The sequence below is a fragment of the Macaca fascicularis genome, chromosome 3 (assembly GCF_037993035.2).
Source record: "Macaca fascicularis isolate 582-1 chromosome 3, T2T-MFA8v1.1".
Classification (NCBI taxonomy): domain Eukaryota; kingdom Metazoa; phylum Chordata; class Mammalia; order Primates; family Cercopithecidae; genus Macaca; species Macaca fascicularis.
The window spans coordinates 53,585,159-53,611,046 of NC_088377.1; the positions used below are offsets into that span (position 1 = coordinate 53,585,159).

A 25,888-nucleotide genomic window follows, 5' to 3' on the forward strand; every position below is an offset into this window, starting at 1 on the left:
TAAATCTCTTTTAAGAAGGAGAAATATTTGTCATGTTTATGTTAAATTTTAGACTTAAAAGTTTTTTTTATTATTTTTATTTATGTATTTATTTATTTTGAGATGGAGTCTTGCTCTGTCGCCCAGGCTGGAGTTCAGTGGCGCATTCTTGGCTCACTACGACCTCTGCCTCCCGGGTTCAGGCAAATCTCCTGCCTTTGCCTTCCGAGTAACTGGGATTACAGGCACCTGCCACTACACCCAGCTAATTTTTATATTTTTTAGTAGAGATGGGGTTTTACCATGTTGGCCAGGCTGCTTTCAAACTCCTGACCTGAAGCAATTTACCCATCTCAGCCTCCCAAAGTGCTGGGATTACAGGTGTGAGCCACCGCGCCCAGCCTAATCTCAGCACTTTGGGAGACCACAGTGGGAGTCTCCCTTGCGTCCAGGAGTTCGAGACCAGCCTGGGCAACATAGCAAGATCTAATTTCTACAAAAAATAGAAAACAATTAGCTGGGAGTGGTAATGCATGCTTCTGTAGTCCCAGCTGTTCAGGAGGCTGAGGTAGGAGGATTGCTTGATCCTCGGGAGTTGGAGGCCGCAGTGAGCTATGATCATGCCACTGCACACCAGCCTGGACAACAGGGTAAAACCCTGTTTCTAAAAAAAGAAAAAAAAAAAAAGAGAAAAATGTGTATCGTCATTTATACGTCAGCAGAGTCATATTCTCCATATTCCATCTTACTAGACAAATTGTATGTGTCTGCATTTCTCTCACTGATGAAAATAGAGCTTTTTCATTCAAGGAGGGTGTGGTTGGGTGAAGGGATGAAAAGCAATGTTTGTTCTGGTGTGATCCAGAGCTGCAAAGCCTAGTTCTACCCCATTCATTCTATATTTAAAGGCTTTAGAAGTATTATATTTGAAATGTTGCAAAACTAACGCGAATTTTTTTTTGTACGTAGGTGGTCGTGTGATGGTAACAGATGCTGACAGGTCGATACTATCTCCAGGTGGAAGGTAAAACCTAATTTCATTACTGCTGTTTAACTCCCACATCTCAAAAAGTTTTAGTTGTTAGATAATTGAAATATTAGAATATTAAAAAGGCCTTATGTCACACATCTTAAAGTTTAATAGGTAAGGATATCATTTGGAGATCCTGTGAACATGCCCTCTTTGACTTGGTATTTCTGAATAGTAGAGTTCCTGGGAAAAGCCAGCGGCATTGGTCACACTGTGAATTGGCCTTAGAGTCATATTTGGAAGTTAATATGCTATTCTGTAGTATTGTATTGTACTGTTTTCCCCAAAAGATAGATAGAAATTAAAGTACTAAGTTCAGTTGATAGCTTTTTTTTTTTTTTTTTTTTTTTTGAGATGGAGTTTTGTTCTTTTTGCCCAGGCTAGAGTGAAGTGGTGTGATCTCAGCTCACTGCCACCCCCGCTCCCCCCTCCCCTGGGTTCAAGTGATTCTCCTGCCTCAGCCTCCCAAATAGCAGGGACTACAGGCATGTGCCACCACACCCGGCTAATTTTTTTCTATTTTTAGTAGAGACGAGGTTTCACCATGTTGGCCAGGCTGGTCTTGAACTCCTAACCTCAGGTGATCCACCCGCTTCCACCTCCCAAAGTGCTGGGATTACAGGCGTGAGCCACCGCGCCTGGCCCTATAACTCTTTATATGCTACTCTGTAGTATTTTATAGTACTTTTTTCCCCAAAAGATAGATAGAAATTGAAGTCCTAAGTTCAGTTGATAACTTTTTTTTTGGAAACAGAGTCTCCCTCTGTCACTCAGGCTGGAGTGCAGTGGCATGATCTCAGCTCACTGCAAGCTCCGCCTCCTGGGTTCAAGCGATTCTTCTGCCTCAGCCTCCTGAGTAGCTGGGACTATAGGCAAGCGCCACCATACCCGGCTAATTTTTGTATTTTTAGTAGAGACGGGGTTTCACCATATAGGCCAGGCTGGTCTTGAACTCCTGACCTTGTGATCCACCTGCCTTGGCCTCCCAATGTGTTGGGATTGCAGGCGTAAGCCACTGCGTCCAGCCCAATAACTCTTATTTATGCAAGAAATAAATATGCCAGTTTTAAGCTGAGTCAGGTTGGCACCTGCCTTGGTCAAGGGAGGGATCTTACACTTTGAGACCCAGAGACTTTGAATGTTGTGGGAGTGACTGTCACCAGCACATGGCTTGATCAGGGCTTTCTTCTCCTTGCAGTTGTGGTCCCATCAAAGTGAAAACTGAACCCACAGAAGATTCTGGTACGTACTAGTGCTTTTAGAGTCAATGGTGAAATTAAGGAAGACTTTCCATTAGTGTAGAAGGTTATAGTTTGACTCAGTTATTGCTTTGTTTTGATAAGAAAGAGGCAGTCACTACTAACGTATTCCAACTGTGACACTATTTGTTAATGTTATCACATTAAGACCCAGAAAGGTAATTTGCTCAGTAAGTGGTAGGCAGAGTTCTTTGCCAGTTACACATGTTTGTAGATAAAATGTGTTGTCTTCTTTTCCAGTTATACAGACATATAATGTAAGAGGTTGGCTGTTCTGTAGTGCTTTTTACAAAAATCAATAGAATGCCACCTTCGTCTCCTCCTTCCCTCTGCACTCCCGTTTTCCACTCTACAAGGAGACCATTTTCAATTCTCAAATAAAAGTGCTATTTAATTCCTTATATATTTGTTTATTTTTTGAGACGGGGTCTTGCTTTGTCACCCATGCTGGAGTGCAGTCTTGCAACTTCAGCTCACTGCAACCTCTGCCTGTGGGTTCAAGCAATTCTCCCACCTCAGCCTCCCGAGTAGCTGGGATTACAGGCATGCACCATCACGCCCGGCTAATTTTTATATTTTTAGTACGACGGGGTTTTGCCAGGTTGGCCAGACTGGTCTTGAACTCCTGACCTCAAGTGATCCACCCGCCTCAGCCTCCCAAAGTCCTCGGATTACAGGCGTGAGCCAGTGCGCCCGATCCCCTGTTTATAATTCGGTTCTGTCCTAGAACCATGGCACCCAGATGTTCTCAGCATATTTATTTATTTCATCATTTCCCCAGTGTTACTCTGTATCCCAGTGCCACTGTCAAGCCTCCCGCTGCTCGGCCCTGTGCCCCTTATTCACACGAGACGCTCCTTAGTGGGCTGTCACCACCCTGCTGGCCCCCTCATCTCCCTCTGTCTGCCCAGGCCCTCAGCAGCTTCCCCAGCCCCTTTCCCGGCCCTTCGTCAGCCTTCTCATTCTGCCATGCTTTCTGGGCAGCCACCTACCCCGCTTGACCCCGTCTAAGGGCATCTCGAATGAGTTGTTGGGGAGGCGGCAAGGGGGTGTTAACATGTGTGCGTGCATGTGAATGAGAGCTTTTATGTGTGTAAGTGTATTTTGGGAGAGCTGCAAGAAAAGTGTTGAATTATCCTTTTTTGGAAAAGGTATTTGAGTCTTTTACACTGTTTGCCGGTTTTACAGAAGGTTTTTCTTTTTTCTTTATTTTCACTCCATAGGAAATCTCACATTTTTGTGTAGTTTTTAGTAGATTGTGCCAAAAAAAAATCATCATTTTGCAAATTTTTCCCCTTAATTCATGTATTCATCTCCTGAATATTTAGTTTGCTTCCAAAAAGAAACATGCTGAATTGGGAAACCCCATGTATTTAATCGAATTCTTTCAACTGTCTTTATGTACGCATCAGCATCATTATAGGTTTCTGTTTTCTCTTTTACACTTTGCATCTTTATATTCTTTTTTTTTTTTTTTTTTTTTTGAGACGGAGTCTTACGCTGTTGCCCAGGCTGGAGTGCAGTGGCGCGATCTCGGCTCACTGCAGGCTCCGCCTCCTGGGTTCACGCCATTCTCCTGCCTCAGCCTCCTGAGTAGCTAGGACTACAGGCGCCCGCCACCGCGCCCGGCTAATTTTTTGTATTTTTAGTAGAGACGGGGTTTCACTGTGGTCTCGATCTCCTGACCTTGTGATCCGCCCGCCTCGGCCTCCCAAAGTGCTGGGATTACAGGCTTGAGCCACCGCGCCCGGCCGCATCTTTATATTCTTAATTTATCCTGCAAATAAGATTTTATTTACATTTATAGCCAGGGTGCAGTCAGGAGACAGAAACCATATCAGTTATTGGAACAGAGAAAATTTAACATAAAGATTGTTGGCCGGGTGCGGTGGCTCACGCCTGTAATCCCAGCACTTTGGGAGGCTGAGGTGAGTGGATCACCTGAGGTCAGGAGTTCGAGACTGGCCTGGCCAACATGGGGAAACCCAGTCTCTGCTAAAAATGCAAAAAAATTAGCTAGGCATGGTGGTGGGCGCCTGTAATCCCAGCTACTCAAGAGGCTGAGGGAGGAGAATTGCTTGAACCCAGGAGGTGGAGGTTGCATTAAGTCAAGATCGTACCATTGCGCTCCAGCCTGGGCAACAAGAGTGAAACTCCGTCTCAAAAAAAAAAAAAAGATTGTTAACTAGTTATAAAGTTGTTTAACTTTGTAACCTAAAGGAGAATACTAAGGTTTTCTTTAAGGAACAATTCTAGGCAGTGACTGCCACCCCGTCAGCTTTCCATCTGACTTCTGAGGTGGGGTAGTGTTTGGCTGGTGCTGGTGGCTGACAGGCATGGCGAGGCTGCTTCTGGTAGTGTCAGAGACATTGCCAACCAGGCCCAGCTGTTGTGATGGGAGGGCCTGCTTTGGCCAGGCTGATTGAGGATACCGAGGAGTCACCTTTTTGGGATGAGAATGAAGACAAGAAGCCAAAAGGAAGGCCCAGATCCCTTCCCCTCCTCTAGCCTGTCTCTCTGTAGTGTATCCTTGTGGCAGAGACTCACACAGAGGCAGCTGCTGTGCAGAACTCAAGCTTCAGCAGAAACCCAGAGGATGGGTTTGCAACTGAGAGACATCAGTTTTGCGGCTGGCCCAGGCTGTTCTCTTTGGCTACTCAGCATATATACACACCCTTCCCTGCACATTTGACCTTCTATACAACAACGAGACAACTCTTCCATCTAAAGAGATGTAACTTGACTTCCTACAAAGAAATCCATTTTTACCCTCTCCTCAAAATGGGGAGACACAGTGTTCCAGCAGTCACACCCATCGCTGAGAGACTGACTTAAAAGTCGCGAGCTATATTACCTGCTCTTTAAATGCAGCCCAAACCTAATTGAGTAATCTCTAGTCTAATGGACAAATGGAAAGGAAACCTCCAACCAAACTATTGTGAAATACTACTGCACAGAAGAGTATAGTTAGTATATGTAAACGCATAATCTTTACACAAACACATTTGTAACAGACAAGGAAGAGAGTAGGCATAGTGGCCACAGTCTACGCTTCTGCAGCTTACCAGACTTTTTTTTGGATTTACCTTTTTACTTTATTTATTTATATTTTTTGAGACAAGGTCTCACTCTGTCGTCTAGCCTGGAACGCAGTCGAGCGATCTCGGCTCACCGCAACCTCCGCGGCTCAGGTTCAAGTGATCCTCCCACCTCAGCCTCCCGAGTAGCTGGGATTACAGGCGTGTGCCATCCAGCCAATTTTTGTATTATTTATTTATTTATTTTAGTAGAGACGGGGTTTAACCGTGTTGGCCAGACTGGTCTTGAACTCCTGACCTCAGGTAATCCATCCGCCTCAGCCTCCCAAAGTGCTGGGATTACAGGCGTGAGCCACTGCACCCAGCCAGTATGTGTGGGGTTCTGTAGCCGATTGAAGTGACCCAAATTTTTATCCCTGAAGGGTCTGAATCCCCAGTGGATCTGCCTTGTTTGTTAGCTGTAATGCTGTAATTTATTGCCTTCCTTCCTGCCTGCCTGCCTGCCTGCCTTCCTTCCTTTCTTCCTTCCTTCCTCCCTTCCTCCCTCCCTCCCTCGTCTTGCTGTACCACCCAGGCTGGAGTGTAGTGGCGCCATCTCTGCTCACTGCAACCTCCGCCTCTTGGGTTCAGGCGATTTTTATGCCTCAGCCTCTCAAGTAGCTGGGACTACAGTTGCGTGCCACCACTCCCGGCTAGTTTTCTTATTTTTAGTAGGGATGAGGTTTCACCATGTTGTCCAGGGTGGTCTCGAACTCCTGACCTCAGGTGATTCGCCCACCTGGACCTCCCAAAGTGCTGTGATTACAGGCATGAGCCACCGTGCCCGGTTGTTAGCTGTAATTTTCTATTCGCTTTTACTGATGGACATGAAAGTGCTAAGTTAGCCCAGAGAATCGCAGAGGTCTCAGATGCAGTGTTCTCTGCCACCACTGTGTAGCAGCAAAACACTTTCCCCTTGGTGATGGAAGGCAGTGGAGTAACTCCTTTGTTTGCTTGTTGCTTCAGGGATGCATACCCTTTGTGTATCAATTTAACTCTCTTTGAGCTCTTTCTCTAGAGTTGAAAATATTCTTTACAAAGTTGCCCAAGTCAGAGCTCACGATTTCGTTCGTGTTAGGGTTGGTATGACTGTGGTTGAATATTTCAGCCTGAAACGTGTATGTGCACCTATGCATTGTTCATTTCTTTTTCTTTCCTTTTTTTTTTTTTTTTTTTTTTTGAGACAGAGTCTCGCCGTGTCACCCAGGCCTCGGCCCTTCCCAAAGTCAGCTTTTTAATAACATCGATTGCTTTTGCCTGTTTTGACCTTCCTACGAGTGGAATTTACACAACACATACTCTTTTGTATCTGACCACAAAGGTCTGCTTCGAATCATCTGTCCTAATTGTGGACAAAGCCTTGTGCAGAAAGGTGTGCTTTGTACCCTGGCACAAATCCTTGTAATAAAAGGGATTTATTAGGTGAAAAAAAATCAATGTATCTCGTTATTGAAATTGTTAACCATGATGCTGTCTCTCCTTTGGAATATTGAGTTATTAAAGCTGATGTTTATAAGTGTATTTCAATGGTTTATAAAAGTATTTTTAACATTAAGTGAAAAGGGAGTGTGGCAAAATTTTCTTTGATTCTAAAGATAAGAATTTGCTGGAGAAAAGAGCAGCAAATAATTGCAGAATATTAATGAATGGTTAAAATTTTGCACTGACTGGGATTATAGGTGATTTTTACCTTCTGCTACCTACTTTTGTCTTTTCAAAGACCTAAAGTCTTTATTTAAAGTAAATACGCATTGCTGTATTTATAGGGAGGGCAGCAAGGATATCCCTACACAATCTAGCTGAAAGTTCTGACATGCAATCATATCATTGCATTTGCTTTTCTAGGCATTTCCCTGGAAATGGCAGCTGTGACGGTAAAGGAAGAATCAGAAGATCCTGATTATTATCAATATAACATTCAAGGTAACTCGAGTTAATGCAGTTTTTCATTCTAAAAATTATTCGTGGTTAAAATTAAAATTTGCTCATCAATTGCTTTAATTTCTTAAATAGAATTTTATTGATCAGTTCTTGATTAACATATGTATTTATAATTCAGTCACTGGGATAAAACATTTTAAAAATGGGGCTATAAGATCGACTCAGACAATCCATAGGGGATATGTAAAATAGCCATTCATGTTCTTAAAAAGGATGAGCAAAAGTTGTGGCACAATTTAGAATTCAATCCCAGGTTGTAGTGTTACAAAATAAAATAAACCTATTAGGCAAATGCAGATATATCGTCAGCTTAATTTTTTCTCACTGCGTAATTATAGTATATTAAACACTTAAAAAAACCTGGTTAGCTTTGCCATGTACATACCTAGTACATCATCTTCACTGCATCCAAGATAATGAAATATCTATAACCCCAAAAGTTTCCTGTGTCCCCTTGTCATTCATTGCCCTGCCCAGTATTCAGGCAACACGGATCTGTTTTCTGTTTTAGGTTAGTTTGCATTTTCTGTAAAGTCTTATGAATGAAATAATAAAATGTGGACTATTTTCATGGGGCGGGGAGCAGTGTGGCTTCTTTGATTTCACATGATTGTTTTGAAATTCAAATTCATCCACAGCATTGCATGTATCGGTAGTAGATTCCATTTGATTGTTAATTTGTGTTCTTTTGTATGCCTGGGTCAAAATTTGTTCATCTCTTTGTCTGTTGATAGCCATTTGGGTTCTTCCAGTTTGGGGCCATTACAAATAGAGGTACTGTGAACATTTGTGTACAAGCTTTTGTGTGGACATAGGCCTTCATTTCTCTTTTTTTTGTTTGTTTTTTGTTTTTTGAGACAGAGTCGCACTCTGTTGCCCAGGCTAGAGTGCAGTGGCGCGATCTTGGCTCACTGCAACCTCTGCCTCCCGGGTTGAGGTGATTCTGTTGCCTCAGCCTCCCAAATAGTTGGGATTAAGATGTGTGCCGACACACCTGGCTAATTTTTGTGTTTTTTAGTAGAGATGGGGTTTCACCATCTTGGCCAGGCTGGTCTCGAGCTCCTGACCTCAGGTGATCCACCCGCCTGGGCCTCCAAAAGTACTGGGATTACAGGCGCTAACATGCTTTTTTAAAATGAAATATTTAGAACCTAAAAGTATAGTATCAATCTGCCCAGGTTTAGGGAACCATAGTATTCGTCTCTTCTCTCCTCCCTCCAAGAAGTAACGTGTAACTATTTCATTGAAGCCCTTCTTGGGGATCTCCCAAATTCCCACTTCTCTCTCTACTCTTCTTAAGTTGACCATGATCTTGAAAACTGAGAATTGTCCTTCCTGATGGTGATGTTGTGGTTTACTACGTAAATATTCTTGCAGGACTGTGTGTGTGTGTGTGTGTGTGTGTGTGGCATGTCCATGCTTGTTGTTTTATATATGCCACTTCCTGAGTTAAGCTTACACAGTGGTACACTGTATATGTTGTTGAGTATAGTCTGTCACTCAATTTAAGTTTTCAAGATTTATCTTTTTTTTCTTGGGGGTGGGGGATGGATTTTTGCTCTGTCGCCCAGGCTGGAGTGCAGTGGCGCAATCTTAGCTCACTGCAACCTCTGCTTGCCAGGTTCAAGCAATTCTCTGCCTCAGCTGGGATTTATCTATTTTGTCACAACTAGATTTAATCATGTCATCATGGTAGTTACACTGTGTGATTATAATACAGTTCATTTCTTCGTTCTTTTACATAAGGACATTGATGTTTTCTTCTAAAACCTTTTGTATTCCAAAATAGGCTTGGATATATTTCTCTGTGCACCTCAGTGCTCCTGTAAAATAGTGGCATTCAAATGTGAGTGTTGGGAATGTGTTGGTTTTCTCAATGAGTGGTAGGTACCTCAAGCATTTGAGAGGTGGAGGTTAAGTATGTTTTAGGGTGAATAAAATCAAGTACCATTTTTAGGGTGAATAAAATTCAAATACGTGACATTAAAATAATTTGGAAGTATAGTGATACATGAAGGTAGGCTGTGTAAATATCAACTAAAAAATATATAGTTTAGCAATATTGGAGGCCAAAAACAGTAGTAGCAGGGGTAGAATAAGACTATGTAATATTTAAAGGAATCAGTCACTAAGTTGATACAACAACCATTAGTTTGTATGTGCCTAACAATGTATCCTCAAAGTAAAAGTAAAAATGATTTACAAGTTATAAGTCTCTATAGATATGTACAGTCGTGGGAGATTTTAACCAATGATATATGTCTAACTGATGAATACTTTTATAACATTTATATGTTACATAGAATATTTTAACTATAGTTAATATATTTAAGCTAACTAAAGAAAACTGTGTACCCAGGAAATAAGTTTATTTACAAAGCATGAATCATTTATAAAAATTGACTGTATACTTGTTCACAGGTAGTCTTAATAAATTCTCTGAACATACTGAAATTAAATTATTAATAGAAAACATAATACAGTGGGAATCCTAGGAAACATGCTTATAATTGACTTAATGAGGGCCTCATTAAAAATATTTAGACCAGAATATCGAGAATGCCACATAAACTTGTGAAGAGCAGCTAAAGCAGTACTTAGAGGTCAATTAGTAGCCTTCACTAACATTGCATTTTTAAATCTTGTAAATAGCACATCTTCCTTTTCACGAGTTCTGTATGTTTTACTCAGAGTCAGAAGACTAGGAAGCAGTGGATTTAGCATTTGAATTTAGGAGTCTACATTCAAAGACTTTCTCTCCTTTGAGATTCTAAATAGAAACGATTTCTTTATTTCTCATGCAATTGATTTTTTTCTCTGATGTGTCCTTTGCCTGTAATGTGTAGTGTGGTGCATCTTTGTGAAATTTCTTAGGCCTTAATGAATGAAGCGTTTCAAACGACTTAGGATGTTTTCTCAGTTCTCTTCAGAGACAGTTAACTGATTTGTGGTCTTATTAATGCCAAAATGTGTTTTATGTTAAATAGCCATTGAAAACACAATGTTTTGTTTTCTACTTTAAAACTATTACTACTTTAATCATTAAAAAGTTTGATGATAACATGTAAATGTGTTGTCAAAATATAGCAGTTTGTGAAGTTAAATTTAACTCAGAATACGTTCTGTGTTTTGGAAAGAACCTTATTAGAAAAAATGCCCGTGGTGCTGGAAGAAAGGGAGAATGAATTAATAGCTGTTAGTTTGTCACATTTCTATTTGAGTAGAGATGCAAGGAGATGGTTTACGTTATTTTAGAGATTCTAAGGAAGGTATATAACATTTGGTTCTGCATTTTTCTTCAGTATGACAAAAGCGTAAGCAAATTTTTGCCAAAGAAGAAACATATACACCTGTGAGATAAACCTGCATTTGTAATCTGTATGAAGTAAAAGTTACAGTTTACTGTTATAAACATTGTACTGTTTTAAAAAACCCATATCTTCCATTTTAGACATACCATTCCCATTCAATCCATATGTCCAGTCATCTTCAAAATTTCTTTTGACTGTTTACATATGAATTTACCTGATTACATTTTTCCATTCACCAAGATCATGAATTGACATTGCTCATTTTGTCAGTCTTTTAAAAAATTTTTTTTTCTTTTTTATTTATAAAAAGGCCATTCCATGTATCTCATCCAAATTTGTTGACTAAAGTCATCCCACATTTTTTTGAGGGGGCGGGGGATTACTTTTGAAGTATTATCTTTGTATCCCAAAGCAGGCCCTTCTGAAACCGATGATGTTGATGAAAAACAGCCCTTATCGAAGCCTTTGCAAGGTATAATCTTTTCACTCCCGTTCTCCCACATACTGCTCATATTTAATGTTTCCTTATATTGCACAGACTGTGTTTTAATATTTATAAGTATCGTGTTACTTTTCTAAATGGAAAAGGAAAAAAAATGTATTGGCCTTTTTTTTTTTTAAACATATAAATGAACTTCACAAGCAACAATTTTTCAAAATCAATTTTCCCTTTTGTGAATCTAGTAATGAATCTCGAAATGGGTACATGACACACTTTCCTATTGAAGGTAAAGTACACATTTATACCTTATCTCAGAACAGTCAGAAGCCAGGTTACTGTTGTATTGGTTAGCGATGCGAATATTGATAAGGTCATGTTGATACTTAGTATTTAGAAGAATTCTGAAATAGCACTTGTTAATCTGTAAGTTTCAAGTTGATTGCCTTTTTGGCACCTTTTTTAGTGTTCCCAAACTTGATACTCATAGGCTGTTAGTAATGGCGTTTACTTCTATCTATTCTGGCTTTGAGTGCATAAGATGTATTAGGTTTAGGCTTAGCATATAATGTAAATGTAATTGTTTATTTCGGATTTTAAAAGACATATAGAATTATTGCTTACACGAACAATCATCTTAACTGTTATTCTTTGCTGAAATTTTCCTTTTTACCTACTGACCTCGTCGTTTCGTTCTCATTCCTTTGACCTCACATCTCTTTTTTCTTTGACTTTTACAGTCAAAGAACTTAATGCTCCATAAATTCAAATATTAAGATTAAAAAAAGAGGCCGGGCGCGGTGGCTCAAGCCTGTAATCCCAGCACTTTGGGAGGCCGAGACGGGCGGATCACGAGGTCAGGAGATCGAGAACATCCTGGCTAACACGGTGAAACCCCGTCTCTACTGAAAAAATACAAAAAAAAACCTAGCCAGGCGAGGTGGCGGGCGCCTGTAGTCCCAGCTCCTCGGGAGGCTGAGGCAGGAGAATGGCGTAAACCCGGGAGGCGGAGCTTGCAGTGAGCTGAGATCCGGCCACTGCACTCCAGCCTGGGCGACAGAGCGAGACTCTGTCTCAAAAAAAAAAGATTAAAGAAAGAGAAGGGAAGTGTGTAGAGAAAGCATATTTTAAAAATGAATTAAAGATTGACTCGTAGGTATAGGTTTTTAGATTTACTTACAGTTTTGAGTTCAGGTGACTTTTCACAATGTAAAGGAAGTGGAAAAGAATCCCCAGATAATTGTGACATGCTAAAGCTAGATACTGAGAACCAAAAAGATGTGACCTCAGTATGGTACTTTGAATTCAAGGATATTAGCCACCAAATGACAGTTTTTCAGACTGTAAGCATTGCTCTTTAAAAATCAAGATAAAATACGTTTATAACTTAGATCTTACTTTTAGTATAGCTTCTGAACTTAGTTCTCAATAGATAAGACAAAATAGATGAGCATCTGCTTCCTTTCCCCTCAAGCGATGTATTCTTACTGATAGGTAATATGTTTGTATTGGTACTTAAAGGCAATGTTTTTCCATCTTTTCCATGTTAGTAGCTCAGATCTTTAAGGACAGAGGATACCAATTAGGGGGCAGCTTGCGTTCTTAATCCTAAGTGGCTCTCTGATGTCTTAGATTCTTTTTTTCCTTTTCGTGAGTAAAACTTCTGCTCTAGTAGGATGAGCCTGTTTACCTTGTGACTGCCTAACTGATCATGCTTTATGTTCCAGTTTTTAGAAGCAGGCAGATTATATTACCTGACTTAAAATGCTTTTGAGACTAAAGGTAGTATCTTAAATTTTAACTTACAAGTTTCCTTTAAGTACAACTTTGATGAAATGACGGGGATTGAGTTTCCATGGCTTTCGCCCTAGTGAAAATGGAAAGCATGAAACGTTTTCCACAGCAAACCCTGAGCTTCCTTACAGAGAGTTAATTAAGTGTCTGAGCACAGCAAGCATTTACTCTGATCCGTGTGTGTATGTGTGTCACTGACAGATGAGCATGGTACTTGAAGCATAATTCTACTTCCTCAGATTCCAATATCTAGTAGTTTTATCATGTAGTTATAGTAACTAATATTAAATCCCCAAACCTACTTAGGTCTGCTCTGTATTTGTGTTTTAAAACAGTTCTTTTAGCTTCCAAATAGAAGCGTTGTATTCTTTTCTGAATTAGAAAACATTGTTTGACTTAATGGCTAAAGAGTTAGACAATCATTTTGCATATGTTTATTACGTCTTACATTGTTTGCATTGTTACCTAGATTCTCTTTCATCTTTCAGTGTCAGTTTTTATTGGTTTATTATATGTTGTTTATTTTCTTTTTAGGAAGCCATCATTCTTCAGAGGGCAATGAAGGCACAGAAATGGAAGTCCCAGCAGAAGGTTAGGAGAAAAAGAGATTGCATATTTTACACTATTTGTTGTATGTTTATTCTATTTTATAGATTCTATTATCCTTAAAACACCTCATTTGGAAATAAAAGGTGATTCCTTTGGTATGCCTTCCTAGCCAACAGGTTATTTTTTTTTTTTTTAAGTTCTAAGATGTAATATGCTTCTTTGACCATACTGATTAATAAAGCCTATGGGATTGAAAACTAAGTGGTAAGTAAAGCTCTTACATGATGCAAAATGCTACTTTTTTTTTTGTCCTGGTTTTCTTGTGCCATATTAAAGATCTTTTAAGGAAGAATAGCTTCAGTGTTTCAGAATTAAAATGACTAGCTCCATTCGTATTTTATTTTCAAATGTGCTTTTTAATACTTCTAGTCTTTCAGTAGGGTAAGAATATAGTCTACATAAAATTTATAAAGGAGAGAGTTTCTCCCTTTATTTTATACCCACAACTACTCCATAAACGACTCTGTCAGTTTACCAGCTCTACAGCTTTGGCTTTAGGATGGAACACCTGACTGAGGTACAGTTCTTTTTCTTTAGAATCCTGAGTTAAACTTATCATGCAGGGTGACTTCTTACTTCCAAGGGGTTTAAACGGTTCCACACAAATTTTTGTAGATTTCCCCCAAGGAAAATGACTGGTAAGGTAACCGAATCTTGTTTTAGGATTATTTCTCTCATAAATCGGTCACGTTATACCTTATTTTTCTAGGATGAAAAGAGGGGTCTACTGTGTAACTGCTTATATTCCATTGTATTTACATTTGTATTTTAATTAAAATAAATCATTTGTTTGATCTTTTACCTTCTTTGAGGGAAAAGACAATCTTAAAAGTCCCCCAGTAGGGGCTGGTTTCTCCAAATTCAGTTACAGAATTAGGGTTTCTCCCTGGAATACATTTCTCTCAGAAATACTGATATGCTCATTTTAAACCGTTGGTTACATTTCCCTGTCAGCTCTTTTTATAGAAGATTGTGTGGGTGAATGTTGTATGCTTTACCGTGTAGAGGTGGGTATTTTCTCTGTGACAGAGTTTTCAGTTTTGAATAGGCAGGATTTAGAACAAGAAGACCTGGGTAATAGATCACAACTTTGCAGTACCAGGGCTCACCGCCTTGCAGCCCCGTCGGCAGGTACTGCATCTTGAAGACTGCGTTTTTAGGACATTTTTACTGTCATCTTCCAGTGTTAACAAAGTGGAATCGAATCTGGGTTCTGGCCTTTATTCCTCTACTAACAAGTAAACATAATCTTTGGCAAATCAATTAATCTCTCAACCTTTGCACAATGAAAGAGAACTAATGAAAATACTCTCTAAGCTTCTAGCACTAACATTCTGATGTACATTTGTCTTGTGTAGGAACAAATATGAATGAACTTTTTAATTTTTGAAATATGTTGCATACAAAGCCAGAGGATATAGTCCTGTGTGCACTTGTGACACTCAGTCTCATGATAGGAAAGTCTCCATTGCAAAGCCTGGGTTGTGGTTTTATTGAACAGTAGAAACCACTCCTCACATTTCTGAAAGGAGAGGAGAAATTCTAACCCAAGTAGAAAGCATTTGTTTCTATCCGAGCATCTTCTAGCTGTGGCAGGAAATTCATTGTGACTTTGTCAGATCCTCATTCCTCCAAGACTATGGGATTTTTTTGAGTCAATTTCTGCAGGTAACATGTTATTATCTAAATTTTTCCAGAGTTTTTCTAATTTTTGTTTTCTTTTATCCCTATTTATAATGAAAAGGGTCAAATTTTAATTTCATTAATATGAAATGAATTAAAATGCCAGTGAATTTTTATAGTAGGCTGCTTCTGGAGTTATCAAATCAGTAAAATGTTGGAACATATGGAAAAATGCTTAATAATGAATGTCATTTTAGAATTTTATTTTTTTCAAGATTCTACTCAACATGTCCCTTCAGAAACAAGTGAGGACCCTGAAGTTGAGGTGACTATTGAAGGTTAGTTATCTAAAAGCCTTGATTCCAAAGTTTACTTCTGGTCATAAAAATATCTGTCACATTCACATTGCTAAATATGCATTTCATTCATTTTGAAAGGAGACTTGTGGGACGAATACATGTGTTTGTGTGACCAAAGCAGCCCACTCCCCAGCAGTGCACCCCAGTGCTTTGGGAGTTTTAGATGACAGAATGAAGCCGTGAGAATTAGCATTGGCCCACAGGTGGCCCAAGCTATCCTTGCTATCAGTGGGAATTGAAAAGAGAAAAAGAAAATTATGACCAGACTTGATACACACAGAAACAGATTCTATAATCTATGGGGTTGTGATAGAAGAAGACTTATTTGGAGCTGGAATCCCTAATTTCTAATTAAGTAAAGTGGAGGAGAAAGTGTTGATAGTTTAGTGAGTAATTTTTAAAGCAAGTTCCCCCCGCCCCCGACCCGCAAATACTACTTAGAGGCTGACATACAATTTATCTTTCAGAACTGTTATTCTACAATACTCTTCTATAGCCAAGATTGCTTCAAACCTAGTTTTTTTTTTTTCTCCAAAGATAAGCATGAACCTGATCAGCTGAGACAGTTTATCCTGAATTATTTGAAAATTCAGCTAATAGAATTATTAACTATCACTTCATATTAATAATTATTAAATGAGCATTGCGTTTTTCCTTTTAAATTAATGTCTCACGGCTGGGCACGGTGGCTTGCACCTGTAATCCCAGCACTTTGGGAGGCCAAGGTAGGCTGATCACTTGAGGTTAGGAGTTCAAGACCGGCCTGACCAACATGGTGAAACTCCATCTCTATTAAAAATACAGAATTAACTGAGTGTGGTGGTGTGTGCCTGTAATCCCAGCTACTTGGGAGGCAGAGGCAGGAGAATCACTTGAACCCTGGAGGCAGAGGTTGTAGTGTGCTGAGATCACACCATTGCACTACAGCCTGGGCGACAGAGTGAAACTCCATCTTAAAAAAAAATAATAAGCCGGGCACGGTGGCTCAAGCCTGTAATCCCAGCACTTTGGGAGGCTGAGACGGGCGGATCACAAGGTCAGGAGATCGAGACCATCCTGGCTAACACGGTGAAACCCCGTCTCTACTAAAAAAATACAAAAAACTAGCCGGGCGAGGTGGCGGGCGCCTGTAGTCCCAGCTACTCGGGAGGCTGAGGCAGGAGAATGGCGGGAACCCGGGAGGCGGAGCTTGCAGTGAGCTGAGATCCGGCCACTGCACTCCAGCCTGGGCGACAGAGCCAGACTCAGTCTCAAAAAAAAAAAAATAATAATAATAATAATAAAATTAATGTCTCACAGTACTTTGGTAAGTTTCTTCCCCTCAAAGTACTTGTTTCTTGTGGTAAAATGTGAAAATGGTACAGTAAATTGCACAGTGGAACGTCTTCTTCACCCTCACTCTGCTCCGAAGTCCCAATACTGAGGGATGTATGTCAGCTTATTGTGTCTACTTCGAGAAATAATTGCAGTATATATCTTGATTTTTGCAAAAATACACTGATGTTTTCAGCACACATTACAAAGCAAATTTTAAAATATCACATATTCCGTAGGCCTCCCCCTCCCGTAACTGTACATCTTGGTACTTTATTAGTTTTTTTCCAGCTGCTGCGTAACCTTTCTTGGTTTGCTGTCTGTCTCTCTTTCTCTCTTAACAGCCTGTCGCCTACTGATGTCACTTGGTTATTTCTAGTGTTTGACTACTCCAAACTACTCAATGTGTCTGTCTTCATTGCTTCTAAAATATAAGTCCATTAGTAGCTTCCACCTAATATAAGAAATCTTTTCATATTTCATGTGTTAATATACAGATTTCTTTTTTCATTAATATAATTTTTCTAATCTAAAACATTTTGAATTGTTTATAGTCTAGCAATAAATAGTTGAAATTTAATTCCTTTTTAGTTAGAAACCTTATTAACAGGAAAAAAATTTAAGAACATATAAATATTATAAATACTCAGCTGTGCCCTTTCTATGGAGATGTTAATATAGGAGGTTATTAAAATTATAAAAATAAAGCTTTTAGGTGGGACTAATAACCATTTTGATTTGTCAAATCTTAAAGCAGATAGAGGCTGTATTAAAATGGTTTAGAATGTAAATACTTGCTTTTATAGCAAGTATTTTAAGAAAATCCAGAAATAAATGGCTCATGAACCTGAAGTGTACATCAGTCTTTTTGAACTTTAACTGTTTTGGATGGAGTAATAAATCTCATTTATTTAATTTAATTTAATTAATTTATTTTTGAGACGGAGTTTCACTCTTGTTGCCTAGGCTGGAGTGCATTGGCGTGATCTTGGTTCACCGCAACCTCCGCCTCGCAGGTTCAAGCAATTCTCCTGCCTCAGCCTGCCTAGTAGCTGGGATTACAGGCATGCGCCACCACGCCCGGCTAATGTTGTATTTTTAGTAGAGACGGGATTTCTCCATGTTGGTCAGGCTGGTCTCGAACTCCCGACCTCAGGTGATCCCCCCCCTACCTCGGCCTCCCAAAGTACTGGGATTACAGGCGTGAGCCACTGCACCAGGCCATTCATTTCTTTTAAACTCAGACGTTGTGCTGTACGCCTGACTTAACGTTCACATTTGTGATTAAGTAGCAGAATTTTGCTATGTAGACTTCTTTCTTTTCAGAAGACCAGTGAAATACCAGGTCTGAGTAAAGTAATTCTTTTAAAAGGTAGCATTTTCCATGTCATATGTGCTTACACACATACACATTTTATATATGTACATATAAAAGACATGTATATTATATAGAAATATCAACCATTGTATTCCTAATTTTTTTAGGAAGATAAAAAATTGTCTTGATACAAGGTCAAGTGAGAACTTACATGCACACCTCTGGTTAATAATGTGTATCGTATATTCTTTCTGAAAAGGTTACTTCCAGATGGTGGGAGCTATTTAGATAGCCATAGTTGGGAAATAAAATTTTGGTATATCTTCATAACAGAAAAATTTATAGCCATTGAAATGCTGATAATGTTTTCCAATAATCTGCAAAAAGATCTCTAATATAAAATGTTCAGTGGGAAAAAAAAATCCTGCCTTAAGAACAAGGCAACTTGAAAAGCAAAAGTGTATCTAGAGAATAATCTTAGTTTTGTTTTGGAAAATCCTCGTGCTTGATAGGAAGATGGACAGAAATAAACTGAGATATTCCTGCTTGCCTGGAGACGACTTAATTTTAGATATAAATCTTTTCACATTTCCCAAATCATTGATAGAAAAGAAAAAAAAACAAACAAACAGAACTTTGTCATCAAATAAGTCTGTCCAGGCCCGGCGCGGTGGCTCACGCCTGTAATCCCAGCACTCTGGGAGGCCGAGGCGGGTGGATCACGAGGTCAGGGGATCGTGACTATCCTGGCTAACACAGTGAAACCCCGTCTCTACTAAAAAATACAAAAAATTAGCTGGGCGAGGTGGCGGGCGCCTGTAGTCCCAGCTACTCGGGAGGCTGAGGCAGGAGAATGGTGTGAACCCGGGAGGTGGAGCTTGCAGTGAGCCGAGATCGCGCCACTGCACTCCAGCCTGGGAGACAGCGAGACTCCGTCTCAAAAAACAAAAAAAAAAGTCTGTCCGATTTTTCACAGTGTTTTTAACCTGGATATCTTCATTTGCAATTATGTGGAGTTCTGGAGTGGCTAATTTGACACTGACGTGGACGTGTTCGTGGATACAGGGTCATTACTTAACCCCCTGCTGGTGCGCTCTGAGCTGTGCGCTTCCATTTGTGGCGTTTTATTTGTACTTGGAGTCGGTGGTAAACATTGAAAACATACGTGACTTAGGTTTGGGAAATCAGCCTTGGACTAATAGAACCGCATGCCTCAGTTTTCGTAAACACCGTGACTGCATTTCTGGGTTAAGGTGAATTGCTGTCAGGTATGTTATCTCTGATGTGTGCAGAGAAAACCTTATCAGACTTGTTTCAGGTCTGGCTGTCAAGGGAGCGCTAAGAATGGTGTAAAAGAGGTTTCTTTCTTAGGGCCTAGCTTCCCAAACCTGAGTCACTTACCTGTTACCTGTGTGCCTTCTGCTGTGGCCTAACTCTCTGTTCATTACTTAACCTGATTTTTTTCCCTTAAATTGATTTTAAGTAAATTCATTTTGTGATGAATTTTACATCTTCCTAATAAGTCAAACTCTTTGACTTTTTAAATTTCTCATATTTTGAAAGGTCTATGTAAATAATTTCAAATATAATTGACTCATGTGACCACACATGGCACACTTACCGCAGCTGGTACTGTAGGTTTTTTAGGATCTCTGTAACTGAGGAGGTTAGCGTTGGAAAACTTTGTGTTTTTTTATTTTTATAGCTGTGAATCAGACACTTAATGAATACATAATTATATATGTGAAAATAGGAGTCTCAGAGGAATTCTGTACTAAGATTTGAATAACACTTTTTTAGAGTTTCAATATTTCAGTAGGGTTTTTGATGGGCAGTTGGATTACCTACCATCTCTTTTTTGTGGAATTTATGTTTAAGATAGTGGCAGATACTTGGCTGCTGCATTTAATTAAGGACTATACTATTCATATATTCATTTAATCCCTCCACAAATACTGAGCACATTGTATGTGCCAGGTGCTAAGAATTTTTTGTTGTTGTTTTTTTTGAGACGGAGTTTCGCTGTGTCGCCCAGGCTGGAGTGCAGTGGCTCAGTCTCGGCTCACTGCATCCTCTACCTCCCAGGTTTAAGCAATTCTCTGCCTCAGCCTCCCGAGTAGCTGGGATTACAGGCGCCCGCCACCATGCCTGGCTAATTTTTTTTTTTTTTTTTTTTGTATTTTTAGTAGAAACAGGGTTTCACCATCTTGGCCAGGCTGATCTTGAACTCCTAACCTCGTGATCCACCTGCCTTGGCCTCCCAAAGAACTGGGATTACAGGCATGAGCCACCACGCCCGGCCTCTTTTCTTTTTTTTTTTTTTTAAAAGACGGAGTCTTGCTCTTTTGCCCAGATTGGAGTACAGTACATCTGAGACATGATCTCAGCTCACTGCAGCCTCCGTCTCCTGGGTTCAAGGGATTCCCCTGTCTCAGCCTCCCGAGTAGCTGGAACTACAGGCACATGCCACCATGCCCGGCTAATATTTGTATTTTTAGTATAGACAGGGGTTTCACCATGTTGGCCAGGCTGGTCTTGAACTCCTTACATCAGGTGATCTGCCTGCCTTGGCCTCCCAAAGTGCTAGGATTACAGGCGTGAGCCACCATGCCCGGCCACGGTGCTATGAATTTAGTAGTGAATAATTTAGTAGCAAATCCCCAGGAGTGTTTTGAAAATACGAGTGACACTTTCTGTCCTTCACTTCTAGGAACCGTAGCGACTATGTTGAGAAAAGGGGGGAAAAAAAAGAAAATACCTACAGCAGTCAATAGTGTTGACAGAAAACTAGCTTGGGGACCTCTTGGAATTACCTAGGGCACAGAGAAGGGTGCTTTAGAGCAGGTTGGTGGCAGGGGAGATAAGAAGTGGTTGATTCTGGGGAGATTTTGAAGACAAAGCCATCAGGCTTTGCTGTTTATTGTTTAATTCTTGTGTTTTCTTTTTTTTTTTTGAGGTGGAGTCTTCACTTTGTCGCCCAGGCTGGAGTGCAGTGGCACCATCTCGGCTCACTGCAAGCTCCGCCTCCCGGGTTCGCGCCATTCTCCTGCCTCAGCCTCCCGAGTAGCTGGGACTACAGGCGCCCGCCACCGCGCCCGGCTAATTTTTTGTATTTTAGTAGAGACGGGGTTTCACCGTGTTAGCCAGGATGGTCTCGATCTCCTGACCTTGTGATCCGCCCGCCTCAGCCTCCCAAAGTGCAGGGATTACAGGCGTGAGCCACCGCGCCCGGCCAAATTCTTGTGTTTTCTTAAATGTCCCTGCAGCACTTTTAAAATTGACATAATTGCCTAGTTTAGCACTTGAACACTTTGTTTAAAAATTTTTATTGCTGCCAAATAGTCATTTAATGAATACCCAATTGTTTATGTAAAGAGTTTTAGAGGAGCTGTAAGTTGTATCCATGGGTGAAAGAATGAATCCATTTATTTGAAATGTGTAGGGTAATTAATGGCTCCGGGGGTTTTGAAATAGATACAGTACCTGGTTTTGATTGTTTTTTTTTAACTTTGAATAGATGTCAGATTGTATGATAACACATTACCAGTCTGATTATGTTGAAGATTAGAGTATCAGAAGATATTGTAACATAGTCTAATTGAGTCACTGGCCAGAATGCAGTGAGAAACAGCTTTAGCTCTGAAGCCTGTATTATCTGTAGGCATATTCGTTAATATGTTGCAAAAAGGAAGTTGGTGTTTTCCAAATGCAAATTTTGAGTTAGGGATGGTGTTGCCAACTTGAAGGTATTGGCGGAGCTCTTTTGTTACTGTAGGTAGCATAACTATTGTAAATTCATGAATAGCACCTTTTGCATATTAAAATATCTTAAAATGGGCCAGATGTGGTGGTGTAATCCCAGCACTTTGGGAGACTGAAGTGGGTGGATCATCTGAGGTCAGGAGTTCGAGACCAGCCTGACCAACATGGTGAAGTTCCATCTCTACTAAAAATATAACAATTAGCCAGGCATGGTGGTGGGCGCCTGTAATCCCAGCTACTCCGGAGGCTGAGGCAGGAGAATTGCTTGAACGTGGGAGGTGGAGGTTGCAGTGAGCCAAGATTGTGCCACTGCACTCCCAGCCTGGGTGACAGAGCGAGACTCCATCTCAAAAAATAAAATGAACTGGCCGGGCGCGGTGGCTCAAGCCTGTAATCCCAGCACTTTGGGAGGCCGAGACGGGCGGATCACTAGGTCAGGAGATCGAGACCATCCTGGCTAACAGGGTGAAACCCCGTCTCTACTAAAAAATACAAAAAGCTAGCCGGACGACGTGGCGGGCGCCTGTAGTCCCAGCTACTCGGGAGGCTGAGGCAGGAGAATGGCGTAAACCCGGGAGGCGGAGCTTGCAGTGAGCTGAGATCCGGCCACTGCACTCCAGCCCGGGGACAGAGCGAGACTCCGTCTCAAAAAAAAAAAAAATAAATAAAATGAACTATCTTAAAATGAATCTTAAAATCTTTACATTTTGATTATGGAAACACTTAAGAGTTGGGGCTTGAATTTGAAGCATGCTGAAACGTGTGTCTTGTTATACAAAAATGGTTGTTTATACTTTGGAAACAGCAGAATAATTGGAAGAGTAATGCCCAGTATGTGAGGGCAGGCCCTAGAGCTTTAGGTGATGTTTTATGCTTCAGAGTAAAAAGTAATTTTGATCCTTTGTGGAAAGATTTTAGGTCGAGAAACACATTTTTTCTTACTTTCTCAAAACCAATTAATTGCAACAAAGAGTTCATTGCAGAAAAAATTGAGGATGTGGTGAAGTTTATAGCTGTTCTGATGCCTGAATGCCATGTTCCATATGACTTAAAACACCCAAAATTAGTTTAAAAGTTTATGAAACAGGGTGTTTAAAATAGAATATATGGTGTGATGTTTTATCAATAACTACGTTCAGCTGGATGCTGTGGCTCACACCTATAATCCTAGCACTTTGGGAGGCCAAGGCAGGAGGATTGCTTGAGGCCAGGAGTTCAAGACCAGCCTGGGCAACATAGGGAGACCCCCATCTCTATTTAAAAAAAAAAAAAAAATTGGCTGGGCATGATGGTGCAGGCCTGTAGTCCCAGCTATTTGGGAGGCTGAGGTGGGAGGATCACCTGAGCCTGGGAAGTCGAGGCTGTAGTGAGTATTGCCGCTGCACTCCAGCCTGGGTGAAAGAGTGAGACCCTGTCTCAAAAAATAAAGTAACTACATTCATCTCTGGATTTGTTAACATTTAACAGATTGAACTTTATTATTTGTCAGTGAAGAAGAAAATGTGATATCCCTGATCTTTTCAATATTTTACAGTCTTTGTTGTATTAAAAAAGCACTCTAGTAGATTTGCCTTTTTCTCTCTTTTTTTTTTGTTTATGATTGATTGGATTACCTTCATAAAATATATTTATGCTATTAAATCTTTTGTGTTCTAAAATGGTTGCGTGGCTGAAAAAGTGAAGTCTATTCAGTAAGGAAAACCCGTCTTCCCCTCCCCCGGGCCTCAGCTGTGAAGTTTGGATTTGGACTGAGATTCATGGGATGGAGCTCTCCAGTTGTCCACTCCATTCCATCTACAGCTGTGTTTCCCTTCGCATGTCATTCTACTCTAGCAGCTTTCAGTTTGTCATTCAATGAATGGTCAGTTTAAATGATGATCTATGAGGATACTTAGGAGACTTTAACCTATAGGGGAAATACTTTCATTTTAGAAGTTACTACTTAGTTTGTAAAAAAAAAAATAATAACAATATTAAGCATGTATAATGCTTTGACAGTATTCATAGGTGAAATGAGTGTATTTTGTTTTAACCTTTGGAAGCCAGCATAAAAATACTCTTAAGGTTTCTAAAATATGTATGGGAGTTGGAAAATAGGGTTTTTAAAAAAGTATATTTTCAGAATTGAGGTCCAAACTTATACACTTCTGTTTTCCAGATTGTTTTTACTTAGGTTGGAACCTTAATCTATTTATAGGGTGTCTCGACCATTTTTCATCCTTAGAGTAATACAAACCCAGGTGACAGCCAAATCTTCTTTCACAGGTAGTTTGTCATTTTAAAATTGTTTTCTGTCCTAGCCCCATGGCTCATGCCTATAATCTCAGCACTTTGGGAGGCTGAGGCAGAAGGATCACTTGAGGCCAGGAGTTGCAGACCAGCCTGGGCAACAAAATGAGATCCTGTCCCTACAAAAAATTAAAAGAAAAATAGCCAGGTGTGGTAGTTCCAGCTGTTTGGGAGGCCGAAGCAGGAGAATCATTTGAGGCCAGGAGCTCGAGGCTACAGTGAGCTACAGTCATGCCACTGCCTTCCAGCCTGGGCGATAGAATGAGACCCTGCTGAAAGATAGATAGATAGATAGATAGATAGATAGATAGATAGATAGATAGATACCCTGCCGATAGATAGATAGATAGACAGAATGAGACCCTGCCAATAGAGAGAGAGAGAGATAGAATGAGACCCTGCCGATAGTTTTCTATCAGAAATTTTTTCCTAGATTTGAACATGTTTTTCTAAAGTAGCGTTCAACACATCAGCATTTTATAGCATCATTAATTATTACTATGATTATGTTTTTCTGAAATAGTATCGTTTACAAAAGCACTTTTGTCTTTCTAAGCACATAAATAGGTCCTAAAATGAATTTGTCTGATATTGGTGGCCTCGGTGCCATTTTCTCCAGTTGATTGGCATGGTCAGCCCAGTCAATAATTTCAGGTCACTGTTGGCCTTAGAGGAAGAGCCCAAAGGCAGCACGCAAGGGTGCTGGTGTCCAGTCGCCTTCTAGAAGCATTTTCACCTTCCCTTGATTAATACAGAAGTGTCTACAGTAGTGACCCAGTGCGAGCCCGGGCAATGTTGTATATTAGGCCAAATTTGCATTTCTTACCTTTATGAGACGCACCCTCATAGGCTAGTGGAGTTACACACACAGTCTGGTCTCAGCTGTGCTCTCCAGAGATACAACACGGTCCAATCAAATAACATTCTCTGAGCCCATTTCTTTAGCTGTAAAACAAGAGTAACAATTACACCCATCTAAAAAGATAGCTTATTTTACTCACGTGATCTTTTTTTCCTATGATACTGTCTTTAACACAATAATTATTTTCTTTACCATACCACATTTGTTTTTAAATAAGAATTTCTTAAAATGATGTTTTCAGTATTTTATAAATGATGTTTGAGCAGCATTATTAATAGCATGTTACCTGACACTTTGAGGGACTAGAGATGACAGTGGCAGCTGATTTGACCCAGATGTCTCTAATCCTAACGTGAGGTGTATTGAAGGGTCACAGCAGAGTGAGTTCCTGGTGTGTATCCACAAGGAAATGAACACGGAACTCTCACGACAGCGTGTGTGCTGTGCGCTGTGCTTGAATAGCTGACTGCTCCTTTATACGCAGCCTCTGTGCGGATTGAATCAACAGTATCCATTTCGTAATAATGCAGCCCTATTTCTTTAAGCCCATACATTTTGCACTTGTTAAAAGTATTTGAACAGGCCGGGCGCAGTGGCTCACACCTGTAATCCCAGAACTCTGGGAGGCCGAGGTGGGTGGATCACTTGAGGCCAGGAGTTTGAGACCAGCCGGGCGCGGTGGCGGGTGCCTGTAATCCCAGCTGCTCTGGAGGCCGAGGCATGAGAATCGCTTGAGCCCAGGAGGTGGAGGTTGCAGTGAGTCATGATCGCACCTCTGAACTCCAGCCTGGGCAACAGAACAGTTCTCTGTCTCAAAAAAAAAAAAAAAAAAGTATTTGAACATAGTTACCCAGTTTCCCTTGCTTATGCATGCTTAAATTTTGTATAAGCTTAAATATCTTTTCCATCTAAGCTTTATTTT

General features: G+C 40.3%; 1 protein-coding gene across 28 annotated transcripts in view; it reads left to right on the forward strand.

Moving 5' to 3' along the window:
* The window catches only part of GTF2I (general transcription factor IIi), a 108,548-nt gene that overhangs the window by 47,697 nt on the left and 34,963 nt on the right, over positions 1 to 25,888 (forward strand). For 7 of the 28 annotated variants that reach the window (XM_074034793.1, XM_065541821.2, XM_074034792.1 and 4 more), the window contains 6 exons: positions 949 to 1,003; positions 2,208 to 2,251; positions 7,191 to 7,268; positions 11,010 to 11,069; positions 13,365 to 13,421; positions 15,338 to 15,400. In XM_074034793.1, the coding sequence (XP_073890894.1) occupies positions 949 to 1,003; positions 2,208 to 2,251; positions 7,191 to 7,268; positions 11,010 to 11,069; positions 13,365 to 13,421; positions 15,338 to 15,400 (357 nt within the window). The remainder of the gene's footprint in view (positions 1 to 948; positions 1,004 to 2,207; positions 2,252 to 7,190; positions 7,269 to 11,009; positions 11,070 to 13,364; positions 13,422 to 15,337; positions 15,401 to 25,888) is intronic. The other 21 variants (XM_074034799.1, XM_074034800.1, XM_074034798.1 and 18 more) reach the window with 5 other exon arrangements.